This window comes from Manis pentadactyla, chromosome 4 (assembly GCF_030020395.1).
Source record: "Manis pentadactyla isolate mManPen7 chromosome 4, mManPen7.hap1, whole genome shotgun sequence".
In the NCBI taxonomy this organism is placed as follows: Eukaryota; Metazoa; Chordata; class Mammalia; order Pholidota; family Manidae; genus Manis; species Manis pentadactyla.
This window is the reverse complement of record NC_080022.1, coordinates 12,135,524-12,151,422: the sequence shown is the minus strand read 5'-3', so window position 1 is coordinate 12,151,422 and position 15,899 is coordinate 12,135,524. Positions and strand designations below refer to the sequence as shown.

The 15,899-nt window shown below is 54.4% G+C and overlaps 2 protein-coding genes across 4 annotated transcripts in view; both read right to left on the bottom strand.

Moving 5' to 3' along the window:
* The window catches only part of PADI3 (peptidyl arginine deiminase 3), a 30,968-nt gene extending 21,161 nt beyond the window's left edge, over positions 1 to 9,807 (bottom strand). The window contains exons 1-2 of one of the 3 annotated variants that reach the window (XM_036914408.2): positions 9,685 to 9,807; positions 1,562 to 1,742 (exon numbers count right to left, since the gene is read on the bottom strand). In XM_036914408.2, the coding sequence (XP_036770303.2) occupies positions 1,562 to 1,742; positions 9,685 to 9,776 (273 nt within the window). In that variant the 5' untranslated portion in view covers positions 9,777 to 9,807. Of the gene's footprint in view, positions 1 to 1,561; positions 1,743 to 4,970; positions 5,074 to 9,684 lie in introns of those variants that run through there. The other 2 variants (XM_036914409.2, XM_057499789.1) reach the window with 2 other exon arrangements.
* A 2,386-nt stretch (positions 9,808 to 12,193) lies between these two features.
* The window catches only part of PADI1 (peptidyl arginine deiminase 1), a 35,657-nt gene continuing 31,951 nt past the window's right edge, over positions 12,194 to 15,899 (bottom strand). The window contains exons 16-17 of the mRNA XM_036914410.2: positions 13,270 to 14,238; positions 12,194 to 13,230 (exon numbers count right to left, since the gene is read on the bottom strand). Of these exons, the coding sequence (XP_036770305.2) occupies positions 14,005 to 14,238 (234 nt within the window). The 3' untranslated portion in view covers positions 12,194 to 13,230; positions 13,270 to 14,004. The remainder of the gene's footprint in view (positions 13,231 to 13,269; positions 14,239 to 15,899) is intronic.

The following is a 15,899-nucleotide window of genomic DNA, read 5'->3' as shown; positions in this document are numbered from 1 at the left end:
AGGAAGGCTTGGGACATGCTCAGCATGGTGCCTGGCTCACTAAACACCCAGTAACTGCTAAAGATGAGGCTGAAGTTGGTGATGATGATAAAGCAGTTCAAGGCTGCTGTTTTGAAGCCCATCCCACCCAAAGTCCTCCACTTGGACATTCCCTCCTGATGTGCATCCCTGATGTCCTCATCTCAGCCAGAGGTTCAGGATCTCCCAGAGGCCACTCATCCCTCGGTCCTGGGAGCCCCTGTATCCTGCACTTAGTGACCCCCATGTGCCAAGCCCCAGCAATGAGGCCTGCCTCAGGTATACAATTCCTTGGGTCCTGGCCAAAGGTGGTGGAGGAGAAGTGGGGGATATTCCAACACTCGTCAATCCTTGTGGTCCTTGGAACCAAGGAACTCAGGGTGGGGGGCACCCTTATAGCCCCCAGCTCATTAGGACACCCAGCAGCGGTCCCTCACAGGCTGGCTGGTTCTCCTGCCCTGACACTCACTGGAGCATGTGGCATTAGATAAACCAACCCCTTCTCATCCTCAGTTTCCTCATCTGTTAAATGGGCTCATGGAGTCCTACCCACCTGTTCCACCAGCCCCACAGAGATCGGTGCTGAGGCTCAATTCAGATCCATAAGTGGGAAAAATGTGGGGTGATAGAGCCTGCCCCCAGGTGTCAGGCAGGCTGTGTTGAATTCTAGCTCTCCTAGTGACCTGCTGTGTGTCCTTGGGCCCATTACTCTGAGCCTTGTTGGCCCTATCTGTGAAATGGGGATCAGACCTTGCTTCTCAGGACTGTTGTGAGGGCCAGATGAGGTCATGGCTGCCCAATCCCTGGCACATAGTCAGTGCACCTTAAAGGACCAGTTTCCGGGAACACTGCTCCTGACATGGAGTTGGAATCTGCCCCTCCCATCACCCCTTAAGGGGGTCATCTGTGCAGGCAAGGGCCACCCCATTTCTTCCACCTTCCACCTGTCTCCTGCCCTGGGGCCAGCCCACTGTCTCAGCTGGGGCTTGTTAAGCTCACCCTTGCTGGCTGGAGAAGCAGAGAGAGGAGAGGAAGGGCAACCATGCCTCTGGGAAGGGAATGGGTCACTGAAGAGACTGGATTAGGAGAGGTGAGCACCTCGGAGAAGGGTCTCCCCCGGCAGCCGCATCCCTCCCCCATCTCTGCTTTCTTGCTTTCATTCAGAAGGGCAAAGTTCACCTCATCAACCCTCAGGCTACTAATGGAGAAACTGAGGACCAACATAGAAGAATTGGGACAACTCCCTTCACCAGGGGTCTTGGGAAGCAAGATAAGGAACAAACGCTGGCTTATGTTCCATCTCACACCATCAGGAGGAAAATGCTACGATGACCCCCATTTTACAGAAGGGGAAACTGAGGCCCAGAGGGGTGATGTGACTTGCTGGTGGACACACAGCTTGTATTTGTAAGCTGCAGAGCTGGCTGGCTCCAGGACCAGGTTCCTACCCACCAGGCTACCCTGCACTCTGAGTAAAGAGAGGGCACATGTGGAGCTGGATCGCTGCCTCCCCACCTGCTCCCAGACCAGGGGACCTGCTCACATGACTGTCATTGAGGTCGTTGCTGGGCGAGTTCATGACCACGATGATCTCCAACCCCTTGCCAAAGTGCCACCGCCTGTTGTCTGCACGTTCCCGATCCCTCTCCACACTAGGAGAGATGTAGATGTCCACACCAGGGGTCCCATAGACCTCAAACATCTCTGTGCCATCAGGTACTGACCTGGGAAGAACAAGAAGCCATGGGAGGTACTAGAAGGGGCAGCCCTAGTTCAGATGCTTGAGCTTTGGCTCAAGCTCTTGCTTCCTCCAGGAAGCCTTCCCTGACCACCCCAAAGTTTTTCAGATCCTCAGAGCAAGCTCCTGGAAATCAGGCCTGGACCCCACACAAATATATGCATATTCTCACATTCTAAGGCTCTGTGTTCACTGACATTTCCCTTGTGAGTTTCTTTACCTCCCAACAGAGCTACAAGCTCCTTGAAAGTCAGGACTCAGTTGTGTGCATTATAACCCCCAGTTCAGTGCTAGGCACAAAGAGCTCAGTGGACACCAGCCAACAGCAAGCTAGTGGATGCCCCTGCAGTTCTGAGACTGTGGCTTTAAGAAGAGCAGTTCTCTATCAAATGATTTCACTCATCTGTGGAGTATAAGAACAAAGAAAAAACTGAAGGAACAAAATGGCAGCAGATTCACAGAACCCAAGAATGGACTAACAGTTACCAAAGGGAAAGGGACTGGGGAGGGTGGGTGGGAAGGGAGGGATAAGGGGAAAAAGGGGCATTACGATTAGCACACATAATGTAGGGGGCGGGGTCATGGGGAGGGCTGTACAACACAGAGAAGACAAGTAGTGACTCTATAGCATCTTACTACACTGATGGACAGTGACTGTAATGGGTATGTTGGGGGGACTTGATAATGGGGGAATCTAGTAACCACAAAGTTGCTCATGTAATTGTATATTAATGATACAAAAATAAAAAAAAGAAGAGCAGTTCTCATGCCCCCAAGTCCCATGGCATTCCTTTTTAGCAGGTGAAAAGATGTCCTTGGGGTCTTCCCTAGGGAAGGGTATTAATTTGGTTGAGTGCGCATGGTGTGCCACCTTATATTTACGAGCTCCTTTTATTCTAACAAGTCTGCAAAGTATCATTTTCCATTTGAGAGGTGAGAAACTGTAGCTCAGAGAGATCAAGTAACAAGCCTGAGATTACACAACATCAAATGGCTCAGCCAGGTTTGCCCTTGGATTTCTGACACAGAACCCACGCTTTTCCAAGGCACTGAAGCGTTGCCTGGGAAATTCAGCCAGATTCAAACAACCAGGCATTATTTGTACGGTTAAAAATTTTGTGATGTCACCCGGTCCTGGGACTGTGTTCCTCCCACTCCAGCTAGTCTGGGAGTCCTGTTTGAAATCAGTCTGTTCATCCTCTGATTGTCTGTGGGGTCCCCACTGCGCACACGGGCACTGCCGCCTGAGGCACGTACACTCACTGACCTCCCCACGAGCCCAGAGCCTTCGATCCCACTAGAGAGCTGAGGACAGCATGGACAGGGCAGCAGATGGGGCTCAGGGTCATGGGGCCACTGTGAGCCGTAGGGAAGGCTTCCTGGAGGAAGCAGCAAACACACGCACCTGGGGGACAGCAGTGGCGGACACCTGTGGGGTTCTCGCTGTGTCGCAGCCCTGTCTGCTTCTCTTTCGTGTATTGTGTCCTGTAATCCTCTCCACAGCCCTAGGGGGGTAGGTACTATTATTGTCTCCCATTTCACAGACAGAAACTGAGTTTAAGTAACCTGTCCCAGGTCATGGAGCTAGTGAGTGGCGGAACTGGGATCCAGGTCCAGGCCTTCCGGCTCCCGAGTGCACATTTTTACCACCACCTCCCCAAGAGCAATGAAGACGATCGTTGCCTCCCACGTCCCCGTCCCCATCCCCTGCACACTTGCCACGGCAGGCTGGACCAAGCCTTCCCAACCACCAGCTGGTTTCATCCTTACCGCAGCCCAGGGAGGAGGGAACTATTACTCCTGTTTACACATGGGGAAACTGAGGCTCCGTATAGGCAACAGACTCTCCCCAGGTTCAACCCCAGGTCCTTTCTGTTCCCTGCCTCTGCTTGGAGGAGAGCAAACCTCCTTTAAAACACCCTCTTCACTCCTGTACCAGCATGATTCTGATACTTCTCAAAGGGCTCTCCGCTCCATCAGGTGCCGCTCCAGTGCCAGGCCTGCCAGGTGTCCTCACCAGGTGGGAGGGGCTGACACACCCATTTCTCCTCCTAAGCAGTTGGACTTGACTTTCAGATAAACAACAAATAATTGTCTTAGTCTAAGTACATCCCATGCAATATTTGAGACATACTTATTATAAAAAATTATTGATTGTTTATCCAGATATCAAATTTAATTAGGCATCCTGGATTTTATCTGGCAACCCTAATTCAAATGCCTGCAATTTCCAGGACTTTGAAATCGTCATGCCCATCAGCGGACATGGAGAGCCTGGATAGAGAGGCACGGGGGACAGAGGGACAGAGAGACAAAGAGGCATGCAGAGGCCCAGAGTGGTGGAGAGCCAGAAAGACAGAGACACAGGGAGACAGACCCGGTGTGAAAGGCCCCCCTCTCACCCCAGGGAGCCCTCAGCTCCTCCCTCAGCCCCACTCTTGAAGGCACCTGGCCCCCAGGTCCCCAGGAAGCAAGTACATTTTTTTATGGACCTCCGCTCACCTCCAAGCTGCCCCTCGGACCCCAGGGACCCGCGAGCTGGAGTTAAGGGACTTTGATGGACCTTCCAGTACTGAACCCCACCCAGCTCCCAGGCCCCAGCTCCTGGGTTTGGGGGATTCAGTCCAGCTCCCCCGCAGTTCCCTGACCCTCTCCATCAGGGAATCCCAATGAAGATGGAAGTGTCCCTGCGCAGGAGGGGCCTGAAGAAGCCGGGAGCTTGGTGGTGCCGGACCGGAGTCAAGAGTCAGGTTCTAGACCAGGCTGGGTGGCACACTGGTCAGGTGACCCTGAGTAATAGCCCCACGGGGCTCAGCAAGCTCACCCAGCAAGAGGGATAAGGACACATCCCCCACCAGCCACCCTCATGGGTGACCCTGAGGCTCAACTGCAGGGATAGGAAAGGCTTGGAAAACCACCTGCTGGGGGAGGGCAGCAAAGAGTAAAGGAGGGGGCAGGAAACGGGTGGACAGAGGCAGGCTGCGGGGTGGGCTGGGGCGTCTGGGGAAGGCTTCCCAGGGGAAGGCAGGTGCCCCGAGGACAAGGAGCGGGCAAGTCTGAGGAAAGACATTTCCCCGTGGGGCCTCAGGAGGTCAAGTACAAACAGGCTGTAAGGCGCTCCTTTCACTTCACCCCTGTGTAGTGGGGAGCCAGTGAGGTGCTGAAGCCTGTGGACCCAGGCAGCCTGGGTTCAAATCCCAGTCCCACGACTCACCAGGTGGGTGACCTGGAGGGAATGACCTGGCTCCCCCTGCCTCAGTGTCGCCGTCCACAAAGTGGTGATGACAGAAGATGGAGTCAGGGGGAGCGAAGGTCAGAGCCACCCAAAGCCATGCCCTCATTTTGCTTCTAGAGAAAATGAGGCCCGCAAGGGAAGGGACTAGAAGGTGGGGAACCGGACTCCCGGTACAGCAGTCATGTCTCATCGTGGAAGCTGTGCGTTAGGAGATCAAAGGACTGGCTGTGGGTGGAGAACCTGCCTCAGGTAAGGGAGGGTCTGGATTTCCCATTTCCCGGAGGACAGTGGAAGCAATCAGAGGCTCACCTGGATAAAGATCTTTCTCCAGCCGGGCCTCCCTGAGCTGCCAGCATGCTGCTCTAGACACTGTGTCCAGCCCAGCCCTGGGGAGTGCACGTGACCTGGGGCCTTGGGCTCTCCGCAACTGAAGCTGTCCACGCACAGGACAAGCTAAGGCCCTCCCCAGCGCTGAGCCATCCCTGCCAGCCTGAGATAGGGGCTGATGAATAGTGGGTAGAATGTGGCAGGGTGGCCAACAATCTTGTTTTGCCAGGGACTAAGGCATTTCCTGGATGCAGGGTTTTCAGTGCTAAAACCTACAATTTCTCAGGCAAACTGGGACAGTGGGTCACCCTCACAGCGGCCAACCTCAGACCCACCTGTTGGAAATGCAGATTCCAGAACTGGAAGTGCTGCAGGCAGGGTCCTGGCACATGCATTCAACCATACTGACGCCCAGTGAAGTCAGAATCATGGCTCAGGGTAAACTGTCTCCAAAATGCTGGCCCCTGGTTCCCTGGGGAGTGTGGGGCCGACTCAGTGCGAGCCCACCCTCTCCTGGGAGTCAGGACAAGTCAGGTCTTCCTTTATGCTCCTGTGTCACCCCTTCAGCAGTGAGGATGATGCTGGTCACAGTGGTGATGAAGGTAGCTTCTACAGCCAGAAGATGTCAGTGCTATTATCTCCACTTTATGGATGAGGAAACTGAGGCTCAGAAGTGACAGGTGGCTTCCCAAAGTCACACAGCTGGTACATGACAGCCAGGACCCACGGCCAACTCTGTCCCCACCCCCTTGCAAATCCAAACTCATCCTCTTTCATGGGCTCAGGGCCTTGGCTTCTGGTGAACAAAACCAGACATTTCAGAGCTTAGAAGCGGATGGGAAAGGTCTCTGTGGCTCAGAACAGAAAGGCTGACAAGACGACCCGTGAGGTCCCCACTGAGCTCAGCCTCTGGGGGCAGCTTCCACTCCCTGCTTGGGGCCCCCAGCTCTCGAGTCTGCTGGCCTCACCAAGAGAACCAGGGTCAGGAAATCACTGGGCCACTTAATACCACATTCTTCCTGTCCCTGGTAAATGGCGGCCATGCAAACCCTTTTTCCAAAGCCAGAAGAAATGAGTTGAAGATGCATCAGTCTCCCCGGACCTACCTCCCTGCATGGGCAGGTCAGAGCCCTACACTGAACAAGACCCGGTGGAGGCAGAAGGGGAGCTACGTTGTCAAATCAGGGAGGGGGCTCAGAGGCTTCCATGAGCAGAACTTGAAATGCACTGTTCTATGCCAACCTCTTCAGGTACATGTGGGGAAACTGAGGCCCGGGAAAGGACAGGAAGTTGCTCAAAATACAATGGCAAAGGCTGACAGAGCTAGAACCAAAACTCGGGGTCCCTGGCCCCCAGGTGCCCTACCCTTTTCACTCTGCGTGACCATCTCTGCTGAGCAAGGGCTGCTGTGAACTGTTTGCCCTTCCGACCAGGGCAGCAGTTCTCAATCCTGGCTGCACATTCATCCCCAGGGCATGGCTCATCACGACATGAGGTAGCCTTCCTTCCCATTCCCACTCAGAATCCCTGCTCAGGAAAACAAAGCCCCCAAGCTTGGGCCATGTTCAACTCAACAGAAGGCAGGGCAACAGGGTTTATGCCATTGCCACAGATAAAGAGCCCCAGTGGTCTTTCCTGTTCTTGTCCTTCAAGGCTCAGGTTGTTATTCTTCCTCCAGGAAGTCTGCCCTGACTGCTCAGCCTCTGCTAATTTCTTGTTTCTCAGCTCCTCCTTCTCCCAGTAATGGCTCAGTGGTTGTTCCCCAGCCATCTTGTGTATGGCAGGTTTGTGGATACTTGAGGCTGTTCAAAGCACCAGGATGGAGCCTTAAAATGATGATGGTCATGATAATAATGGTGGCAGTTACCATAATTGCATGTTCCCTATATGCCAGCCATTGCCTGGCATACATACAATCTCATTCAATCCTCCCAATAGCCCTTTGACATAAAGGTCAAACTGCTTGGGTTACATCCAGGCTCTGCCACTCCTCACTGGCTGTGTGACATGGAGCAAGTTACTCAACCTCTCTGAGCCTCAGTTTCCATATCTATAAAATGGGTATGATGATGGTACCCACCTCTAGAATTGTTGTGAGAATTAGCTAACATATGGAAAGCATTTCATGTAGCATTTAGTGTAAAGCATTTAGTGGAAAAGCATTTAGTGTAGTGACTGGTCTGGAACAGGCCCTGGATATCATCTCTGAGATTATCATCATCTCCACTCTATAGAGATTCAGAGAGGTTAAGTGACTCTCCCAAGGTCAGACAGCTACCGAGTCAGAGAGCCAGGACTGAGCCACCCAGCCCCCTGCCCTTTCTCCTGTTGACCCATAGTCTGAGCACCCAGGGTTGCTAAAAGCCTGGCATTTCCAAGCTGGCAGGGACCTAAGAGCCAACCTGCCCCCCTTGCAAGACAGGAATCCTGTCCACAGCCCTCCTGCACAGTGGGCCAGCCTCCCAAGAGCTCCAGACGGACAGGGCTCTCAGAGGTCCCGGCCACGCCTGCTTGCCCCCTATGGCGTCCCTGTGCCTGGCACACACTAGACCCCAAAGAAATACTCAATGAATGCATGAATGAATGCACTAGGAGCTCTCCCCCACCCCCAAGGTCACCTGAGGCCCACGAATCCTTCTTTGAAGGTGCCTGAGGCTGCCCCCTGCCCCCTGCAGCTGTCCCATCCACAGCCCCCTCTGCGAACCCCAACGTGGCTGCTCCTTCACATGACCACGAGACAAGGCTGCCTTTGTCTTCCAAGGCCCCAACCCACCCTCCATCCTCTATGGAAGCTCTGCCCTTCCCGGGGCAGGTCGGCCTGGAGGCACATCTGCCCAAAGGGCAAGAGGCCTCCAGGGCAGGTGAGTCACCTCCGGCAGGCACGCAGCGTGGGAGGAGGTGGTGGTGCCAGGGGTCACAGCGCCCCTCCTCCCTCATCTTCCCACCCAGCACAGTCTCTGTGGCTGCCCCTGCCTTCAGGAGCCACCAAGCACATCCCCACTCCTTGCTGCCCACCCGCCTGCAACCAGGTGTTAGCTCCCCGTACCTAGCTGGGCTGAGTCCGCTCCAGACCTTGTTCACCCCCACGAGCGGCTCCTCACCCCGTCTCATCCAGCGCCCTTGGGACCAGCCCCATCTGGGCTTCCAACCAAGTTCACTGCAATTTTTAGTCTTTGTCAGGGGTGCTGGTTCTCAGCTGGGGGTGATATTGCCTCCAGGACACATCTGGAAATGTCTGGACACACCTGGTTGTCACAAGGGGAGGGTTTGCTACTGGCATATTGTCAGAAGCCGTGCTGCTGCTCAGCATCCCATGGTGCACAGGGCGGCCCACCTCAGGGAACTGCCGTGTTAAAAGGGCTAAGAAACCTGGTGTGAGGTGAGGGTGGGAGACCTGTGAGAGGGGAACAGTGGCACAGCTCTGCCCTCTTCCCTGCCAGTCCCCCAACTACCTGTGTCTCCAGCTTGGCCTTGGAGCTGGGACCTCTGGGGACTCTTCTCCTAAGTAGTCAGCTCCTGGTGGTTCTCAGAACCTAGCTCCTGAAGCCCTGCCCAAATCTTTCTCTTCTTCCTGGGAGAAACAGCCAGGAACCTACCCCCACCAGCTTCAAGGACATGGCCATAGCACACAGTAGGGACATAATGCATGGGCGTTGAATGGCTGGAGGAAACCAGATCCTTCCTCCTCGAGTGGCAGACAGCTAAAAGCATAGGACACTTAGCCAGGAATGGCTTTAAATCCTGGCTTTGTCACCTAGTAACTGTGTGACTGGAACAAATGGCTTGGTCTCTCTGAGCCCTCAGTTTCCTCATCCATCAAACAAAATGAAACCAATTATAAGCTTAGCTCATAGGGTTGTTATGAAAGTTAAATTCAAGGGTTAAATTCAAGAGGCTTGTCAAACTCTTAGAACAGTGCCTGGCACAGGGTAAGTGCTATGTGAGTATACGTGATTTCTAAAAAATTACTTGATGCTCTGTTTGGGGCTTGGAGAGGTGCACCTCATCCTATTCTCGTGTGCGCAGCCAGACCCCCAGACCCGCCTGCAGAATCCTCGGGACAGAGAAGAGTGCCCAAGCCCTCATGGTGCCAGCACCTCCCAAGGCCCGGGACTGGGGCTTAGCTACTGCAAGTTCCCCCATTCAGTCCCCCACACTTCAAGTGTCCTGGCTAGGGTCTTCAAGAAACCAGGCTGAGAAACTCGAGGACCCAGGCTTCCATGATTAGCTGCTGCTCCAAGGCCACAACTCAGGAGAGGGCAGCCAAGCCAGGCGTAAGCCCTGAGAAAGCCCTGCACGGCTGGCAGGGAGAGTCCAAGGGGGTCAGCGCCAAGGGCCTGCAAATGCCCAGACCGCTGGCTCTTACCCATAGAAGTCCACAAGGGTCTCCACTCCAGCCACACACACGGCACAGGTGGGGTGTTCCAGGGACACACGCACGATCCTCTGCAGCGACATGCTAGCTTCAGACTGGGCTTGTGCCACCAAACCCAACACTGCCCCATAGGCTCCCAGGCATGTGGTTAAAAAGACCCTGGCCTTCCCCCCGGGTCCTGCGTGCAAGCTCATTGGCTCCAGTCCTGGAAACCCAGCCCCTTCCCAGAGCCAGGAGCCCAGGATTGGCTGGAAGGAACCCCAAATCTGCATATGAGCCTGTTGCTCCCGCCTCTGCAGCCAGGGAGTTAATTTCTCATTCTAAGGAGAACAACTCCCCACACTGTACCTGGTCAGGGCACCGGGGCCTTGGGCAGTGCAGAGATACAGGGTATTGAACTGGCCCCTTCCTCACTTTCCACACTCATCCTCACCATCTTTACCTGCATTTTCAGAGATGCTTTTGTTTGCCCCGAGGTTCTCTACCCTGATGGTGAAGCTGGTAAAAATGCAGATCCCTAGGCCCCACCTCAGTCTAATGCAGTGGGTTAGGGGTGCAGCCTGGCATCTGGATTTTTTATAAGCACTGCAAAGCATTTTGATGAACTTTGAGAAGCACCAACCTTTTTCCTAAGAGCATTGATTTTAGAAGCAGGATTGGATTTCAGCCGTGTTTCAACCACATCCTGGCTGGGTGACTGTGGGCATGTCATTCAATTGCTCTGTGCCTCCCTTTTCCCTTCTGAGAAATGGTTGTTGGGAGGCTTAAATGGGGACAATGTGTACAGAGCTCTAGCATGGAACTGGGCATTATTTTACTGGTGGTGGTGGTGGCTATTATGAGGTGCCAAAAACCTCCGGAAAGGGTAAATGATGAGGGTGAAAACCCTCTTGGGCCAGGAGGCGCTTAGAATGTCAGAATAGAGGGGCTCATTTATCAGGAGGGGAAACTGAAGCCAAAGGGGGCATTCGGCCACCTGGAACAGCAGGACCAAGGGCTCTGGGGAGAGGGGGCTTGGGTTCAGATCTGCTGCCACCATCCGCCAGCTCCGTGGCCTTGGGGGACTACATCCTTCCTTTAGAGCCTTGCTTTCCTCATCCGTAGAAAATGTGGCTCATCACCAGCCTGGCAGAGATAATGGTGGGGACACACCCCGCGTGGCAAGGTGCAGAAGGTGAATAGAAGTTCCTTCACTTTTCCCTGGAGATGCAGGCAGTCTGAGGCAGGGTGGGGACTAGGACCTGCTCCCCAGGGTCTCTCACTGGTGCATTTGTACCAGTTCAAGGGTCCCAGCAGGTCTCTTAAGACTGGTGTTCCCGTATCCCAGTTTGGGGAGACGATATTCTTTTTTTTTTTCCCATACTCATGATTGTGATTTCTTACAGCAAAATGATTCAAACTGAAATCATCAAAGGGAAAGGCACATGGGGCAACGTCCAAAGGAAAGCTGGCACAAGCTTCTAACAGTTCTCTCCCAGTGGGATCACACAGAACATGCGTAATTCCTGGGGGAGATGTTCTTAAGGGGAGCTAGATGCTGGGACACTGGGTCCAACGATAGTTTCACTTTTTTGGCTATAAAATGGTTTGGTGACGCTGATGGACACTGACTGTAATGGGGTATGTGGTGGGGGCGTGATGATGGGGGGAGTCTAGTAAACATAATGTTGCTCATGTAATTGTAGATTAATGATACCAAAATAAAAAAAAATGGTTTGGTGGCTGACTCAGCTCTGGGCTCAGGACAAGGCCCCAGACAATCTCCCTAGCCTGCTTGTGAGCACAGTTGGGGAATAGATGCTGAAGGTGGGGGCTTCCCCCTGGGCACCAGCCCATGGTGCTGGGGGCAGGCCCAGCCTCTTGCCTCTCCCTAATTAATTCCGGGTTTTAGAAACACATCTATGGCTCTTTTAGACTAAGATGTCAATGACTGATTGGCAGCAACTTTTTGCGTCTTAGTCCACAACAAAAGCTAAAATAAAGTGAGGAAGTGAGTCAGTGTCAGAAGGTGCAGTCTGAGGCAGCAGCATGTATATAGGATGAGAGAGGTGATATGTTCAGGACCCCGACATCAGACCACCGAGGCTGGGTAACTTGGTAGCTTTAGGGGCAATAATCAAAGGGAATCACAGTGGCCTGGGGCCCTGGGTTTCAGTCCTGCTGGGAAATTTCCCACCTCTGCCCATAGTGCCCAGCCCACCTGCCCTCTGAGAGATGGAGGAGATAGCCCAGGGAAGGGAGAAGAGATGAAGCGGGGGGACCACCCTCCCCCTGACAGCCATCTCAGCAGGCAGCCAGCCTCGGGCTATAGGCATGTGCCAGCCATCCTGCCGAATCAGCGTGCCTGCCTGGCACTGGCCCTGGAGGCTCTCCCAGCCAGGTAGGAGCTGCCCACGGCCAGCAGAAGTTGAGCCAAGGAGCTGGTAGCACAGCGGGTGGAACTGGAAGCGGGTTCCCCTCCCCCCACAGCCCAACAAACAGAAGCTAAGGACGAAACCACTTGAAGAAATGCATGCTGACATTTTTATTAATCAGAAAGGGGGTGACTGATCAGCCAGGACATTCTCAGACAGGACATCAGGGTCCCCCAACAGCAGCAATTCTAGAGGTTCCCACACTTAGTGCTACTTTGGAAGGCTTGCCTCCCGCCTTCCCTATCTCTCGGCGGCACCCACTCCCTCCTGCCCACAACCCTTTCCCTGGGGAAGCCCAGCCCTTCCTGAGCACCCCTGGCCCCTGAAGTCTTCCTTCTCTTCTTGGCTCAGTCTATGCTGCATCATGACTATGAGCAGAAAGTGGGCATCAGACCACGGGCTTGCAAACGGGCTCCCACAGAGGCTTCGGGAAGAGGGACATCTAGGTAGAATGTCCCTGTCACCTTAAACCAGAGCAGTTCCGTTTTTATCAGTTTCATAAATTGGGTTTCCAGGTAAGCCTCTGATTGCTGAGTTTTCTGTAGCTAAAGAGGTTAACAGCAGCTGACCCAGTCTAGGCCTCACCAGGGACCACAGAAAACACAGAGGTCGGAGGCCCAGGAGCTAAGAGGCCCCGAGATTGCCCCATTGGCAGAGGGGGGAGGAGGCTGGCCCCCTCCTGCCCAGCCTGTCTGGGGCGGGGGCCACCTCCTGTCCTGCACTGGCCAAGGCAGGCTGCCTGTGTACATCTCAGGGACCTCACCCAGGGCCAGGCTATTCACTCCCGTGGCAGCTGAGGTCTATGGAAGGGGCCCGGGCCTGCCACAGGGTTACTCACAGGTGAAACCCACACTACGTGCAGGGTCTCCAGGTGGCTGCGAGTGGGAGGGCCTTCCCTCCCGCTGCCTGCAGAGCAAAGGGGAGTAATTAAAGACTATTACAAGAAATTAAACCCCACCTTCAGAGATAACCTATGCCCCCCACCCCCTTCTACACCTGGAACAGCCAGCCGCCTCCATGTCCAGAGCCCAGAATGCAAAGCCAGGAGCCCTAGGGCGCAGAAGCCAGGCCCCAGGTTTTAGCCTCACGCCTCAGCCACTCTGCCCCCCAGCCTCCTCGCCTCCTGCCTGGCCCTCCTCCATGTGCCCTCCAGGGTCCTCACGTTGGCTTCTCAGCGTTTTTCGAGCTGGAAGCAGCAGCCAGCGCTTGTAATTAAAGGCTTTCCAGCCAGCTAACAAGCGCCCTTCTGAGAACGGAGTCAGGTATTTAAAGGGTTTTTGTTGCCTTCTCTTTATAAACCAGGCCATCAGACACTGGATTTTCCTGTCCTTATTTGCCTATGTAAATGTGGCTAAGGAGGACTAGGCGGTCACAGCGGGCATCGGGGTTCCCCTGCAGGAGAAGATAGCTGGTAGATAAGAGAAGGTGCCTCCCCTGCCCCTCCTGGTCTTGTGAGAGCCCTAAAGGGCCTACACCCAGGGTCCTCATTCTCAGAGCCCAGGCCCTCTGGGCCCCATTCCTGGTACAAACATGAAGGGACCGTCAGAACAGAGGGGGAGCAATTCAAAGTGGGGCGCCTGCCAAAGCCACACACAGCCATCCTTGACCACGTTAAAGCTGCTGCTCTGTTCCAGAGCCCGGGGAGCTGTGGATGGGGAAGAGGAGAGGGAGGGACAAGGGCAGGCCTCCTCAGGCTCGGGAGCTAAGGACCCAGAGGTAAGGATGTGTGCTCTCCAGCCCTGTGTCCTGGTGCCCACGGTAGCCAACACGTTTGCAGGCACTCAGGGGGAAGTGCCCAAGGCTCCCCCAGGAGGATGGAGGCCAGGTGGAGTTTCCTGCCCTCACCCTGGCAGGGGTCCCTGGCAGGCAGGCAGAGAGGATGGCGGGGGATGCAGGCTCAGGGCACCATGTGCCACCACTTGAAGGAGAAGGGCCTCCGGCGCACATTGGTGCCACAGTGGATCTCCCCGAGCAGCTGGTGGTAGAACAAATAGTCATCGATGAAGACACAGTGGAGGCCCAGCGGCTCCAGCAGGGACCGCACCTTCTCCTCCAGGCAGCAGCGGCCGTTGATGATGGGCCCGAAGGGCTTGGGGATGCCCAGGTACTTGCCTAAAACCACCATGTTGACCTGTAAAAGGGGGAGGGTGAGAGGGAGGCCCAGCTGGCTGGGGATGCCCTATACGTGGGGGCTCCTGCTGGGCACTGGCTCTGGCCGACCCATCCCCAGGGCCCGTCCCATCCTCCTCAGCACCTGTGGACTGCCGGAGCTGGTGCTCATTCAAGAACTAGTATCTAAGGATAGAAGAAATAGACTCATGATTGGAAGAGAGGATTACTAGTAGGCAGAGTGCCAGTAACATACAGGGTAGTTTTACATGAATTAAAGCCACCCTTTCCTCCAACATTTTCTTTCTTCTATTAGAAAATTGTCATATTATAACAACTTGGTTAGAATAAGATTTTACTGTCATCTGCCAGAAACTTTACAACAAATACCCACACGTCAATGCACTTGAGCAGTACACAGCTTGCTCAACTGTTCCCTGGAAGCCCTGATAATTCCTACTGTTTATTGAGTGTCTTCCGTCTGCCAGATAAATCATCATTAAACCTCACAGACTCCCTCTGAGGCTGTGGCTTGGACAGGTTAAGTAACATAATCAAGGCCACACAGTCAGAGAACGGGGAGACTGAAATTTGACTTGAGTCTGATCCCTACCAAAGCCTGTGTTCTTTATACTCTGCCAAAGAATAGCACTGTGGCTACCTGGGGGCCTGAGGGACTGGGGCAATGAGCTGGGAGCCCTTGGGAGCCCTTGGTTTATCTCTGCTTCCCTGGCTCAGGTCCTACGAATGGGGAAGGGAAGTTTCCCCAGTGAAGGGTGGAGAATTTCTTAGAGGAACCTCAGCCCCAGATTGATGTCCAGAGAAGCTGCCCTTGGTATTCAAATAGCACATTCTGGATCAACTGTCTGGAGGGTGGTGTTGGGTCGTCTCAGTGTGGGGTGGGCTGCCCTAGACCCTGTGCCCTCACATCCTCCACGCCCTGGTGCCTCACCCTCAAGTCCGCCCTGCAAGGGCCATCCACGTAGGTCTGGGACCTACATGCAGCTGGAGGGTCCCGTGGAGTAATGGCCTTGGCCCTGAGCTACCTGGTTGCCCATTAGAACATGCTGGGTGTAAGTGGGGCACCCAGAGGGACAAAGGGCAAGGAAAGGAGCTGGGAGCTGGGTCGGGACTGTAGCCAGCCCAGGTCTGCTTCCTCTAGGAGGAGGACTCAGGAGACGGGAGGCCAGTCCGCCTTGTAAGCTGGGTGACCTCAGGCAAGTCAACCACTCTCCTCCTGTGACAAGCAAAGGGGTTAACTGAGTGTTCCCTAAGGGTCCTTCCGATGAGCAGGGCCTGGACTGAAACTGGGAGATGCCCACAGAGGGTGTGTGTTGGGGAGGGGGCTTCCCCTGGGTGTAGGCAAGGCCACAGCCCAAGAAGGGCTGACTAAGGTCATGGGCTCCAGCCCTGCCCCCAACGCTTAGCCAGAACCAGAGCCAGATCACCCCTTAGAGCTTCATTGTCCAATATGTGGCTGTTGAAACTAAAATTAAATAAAAGTAAAAATTCCATTCCTCAGCCACACTAGCCACACACGGAGTGCTCAGTAGCCCCTGTGGCTTGGTGGCCCCCATGTCATACTACACAGATGTAGAGTACTTCTATCATCTGAGAAAGTTCTAACAGTGCCACCTTAGAGCAGTGGTTCTCAACCAGGGTGATTTTACCACCCAGGGTATT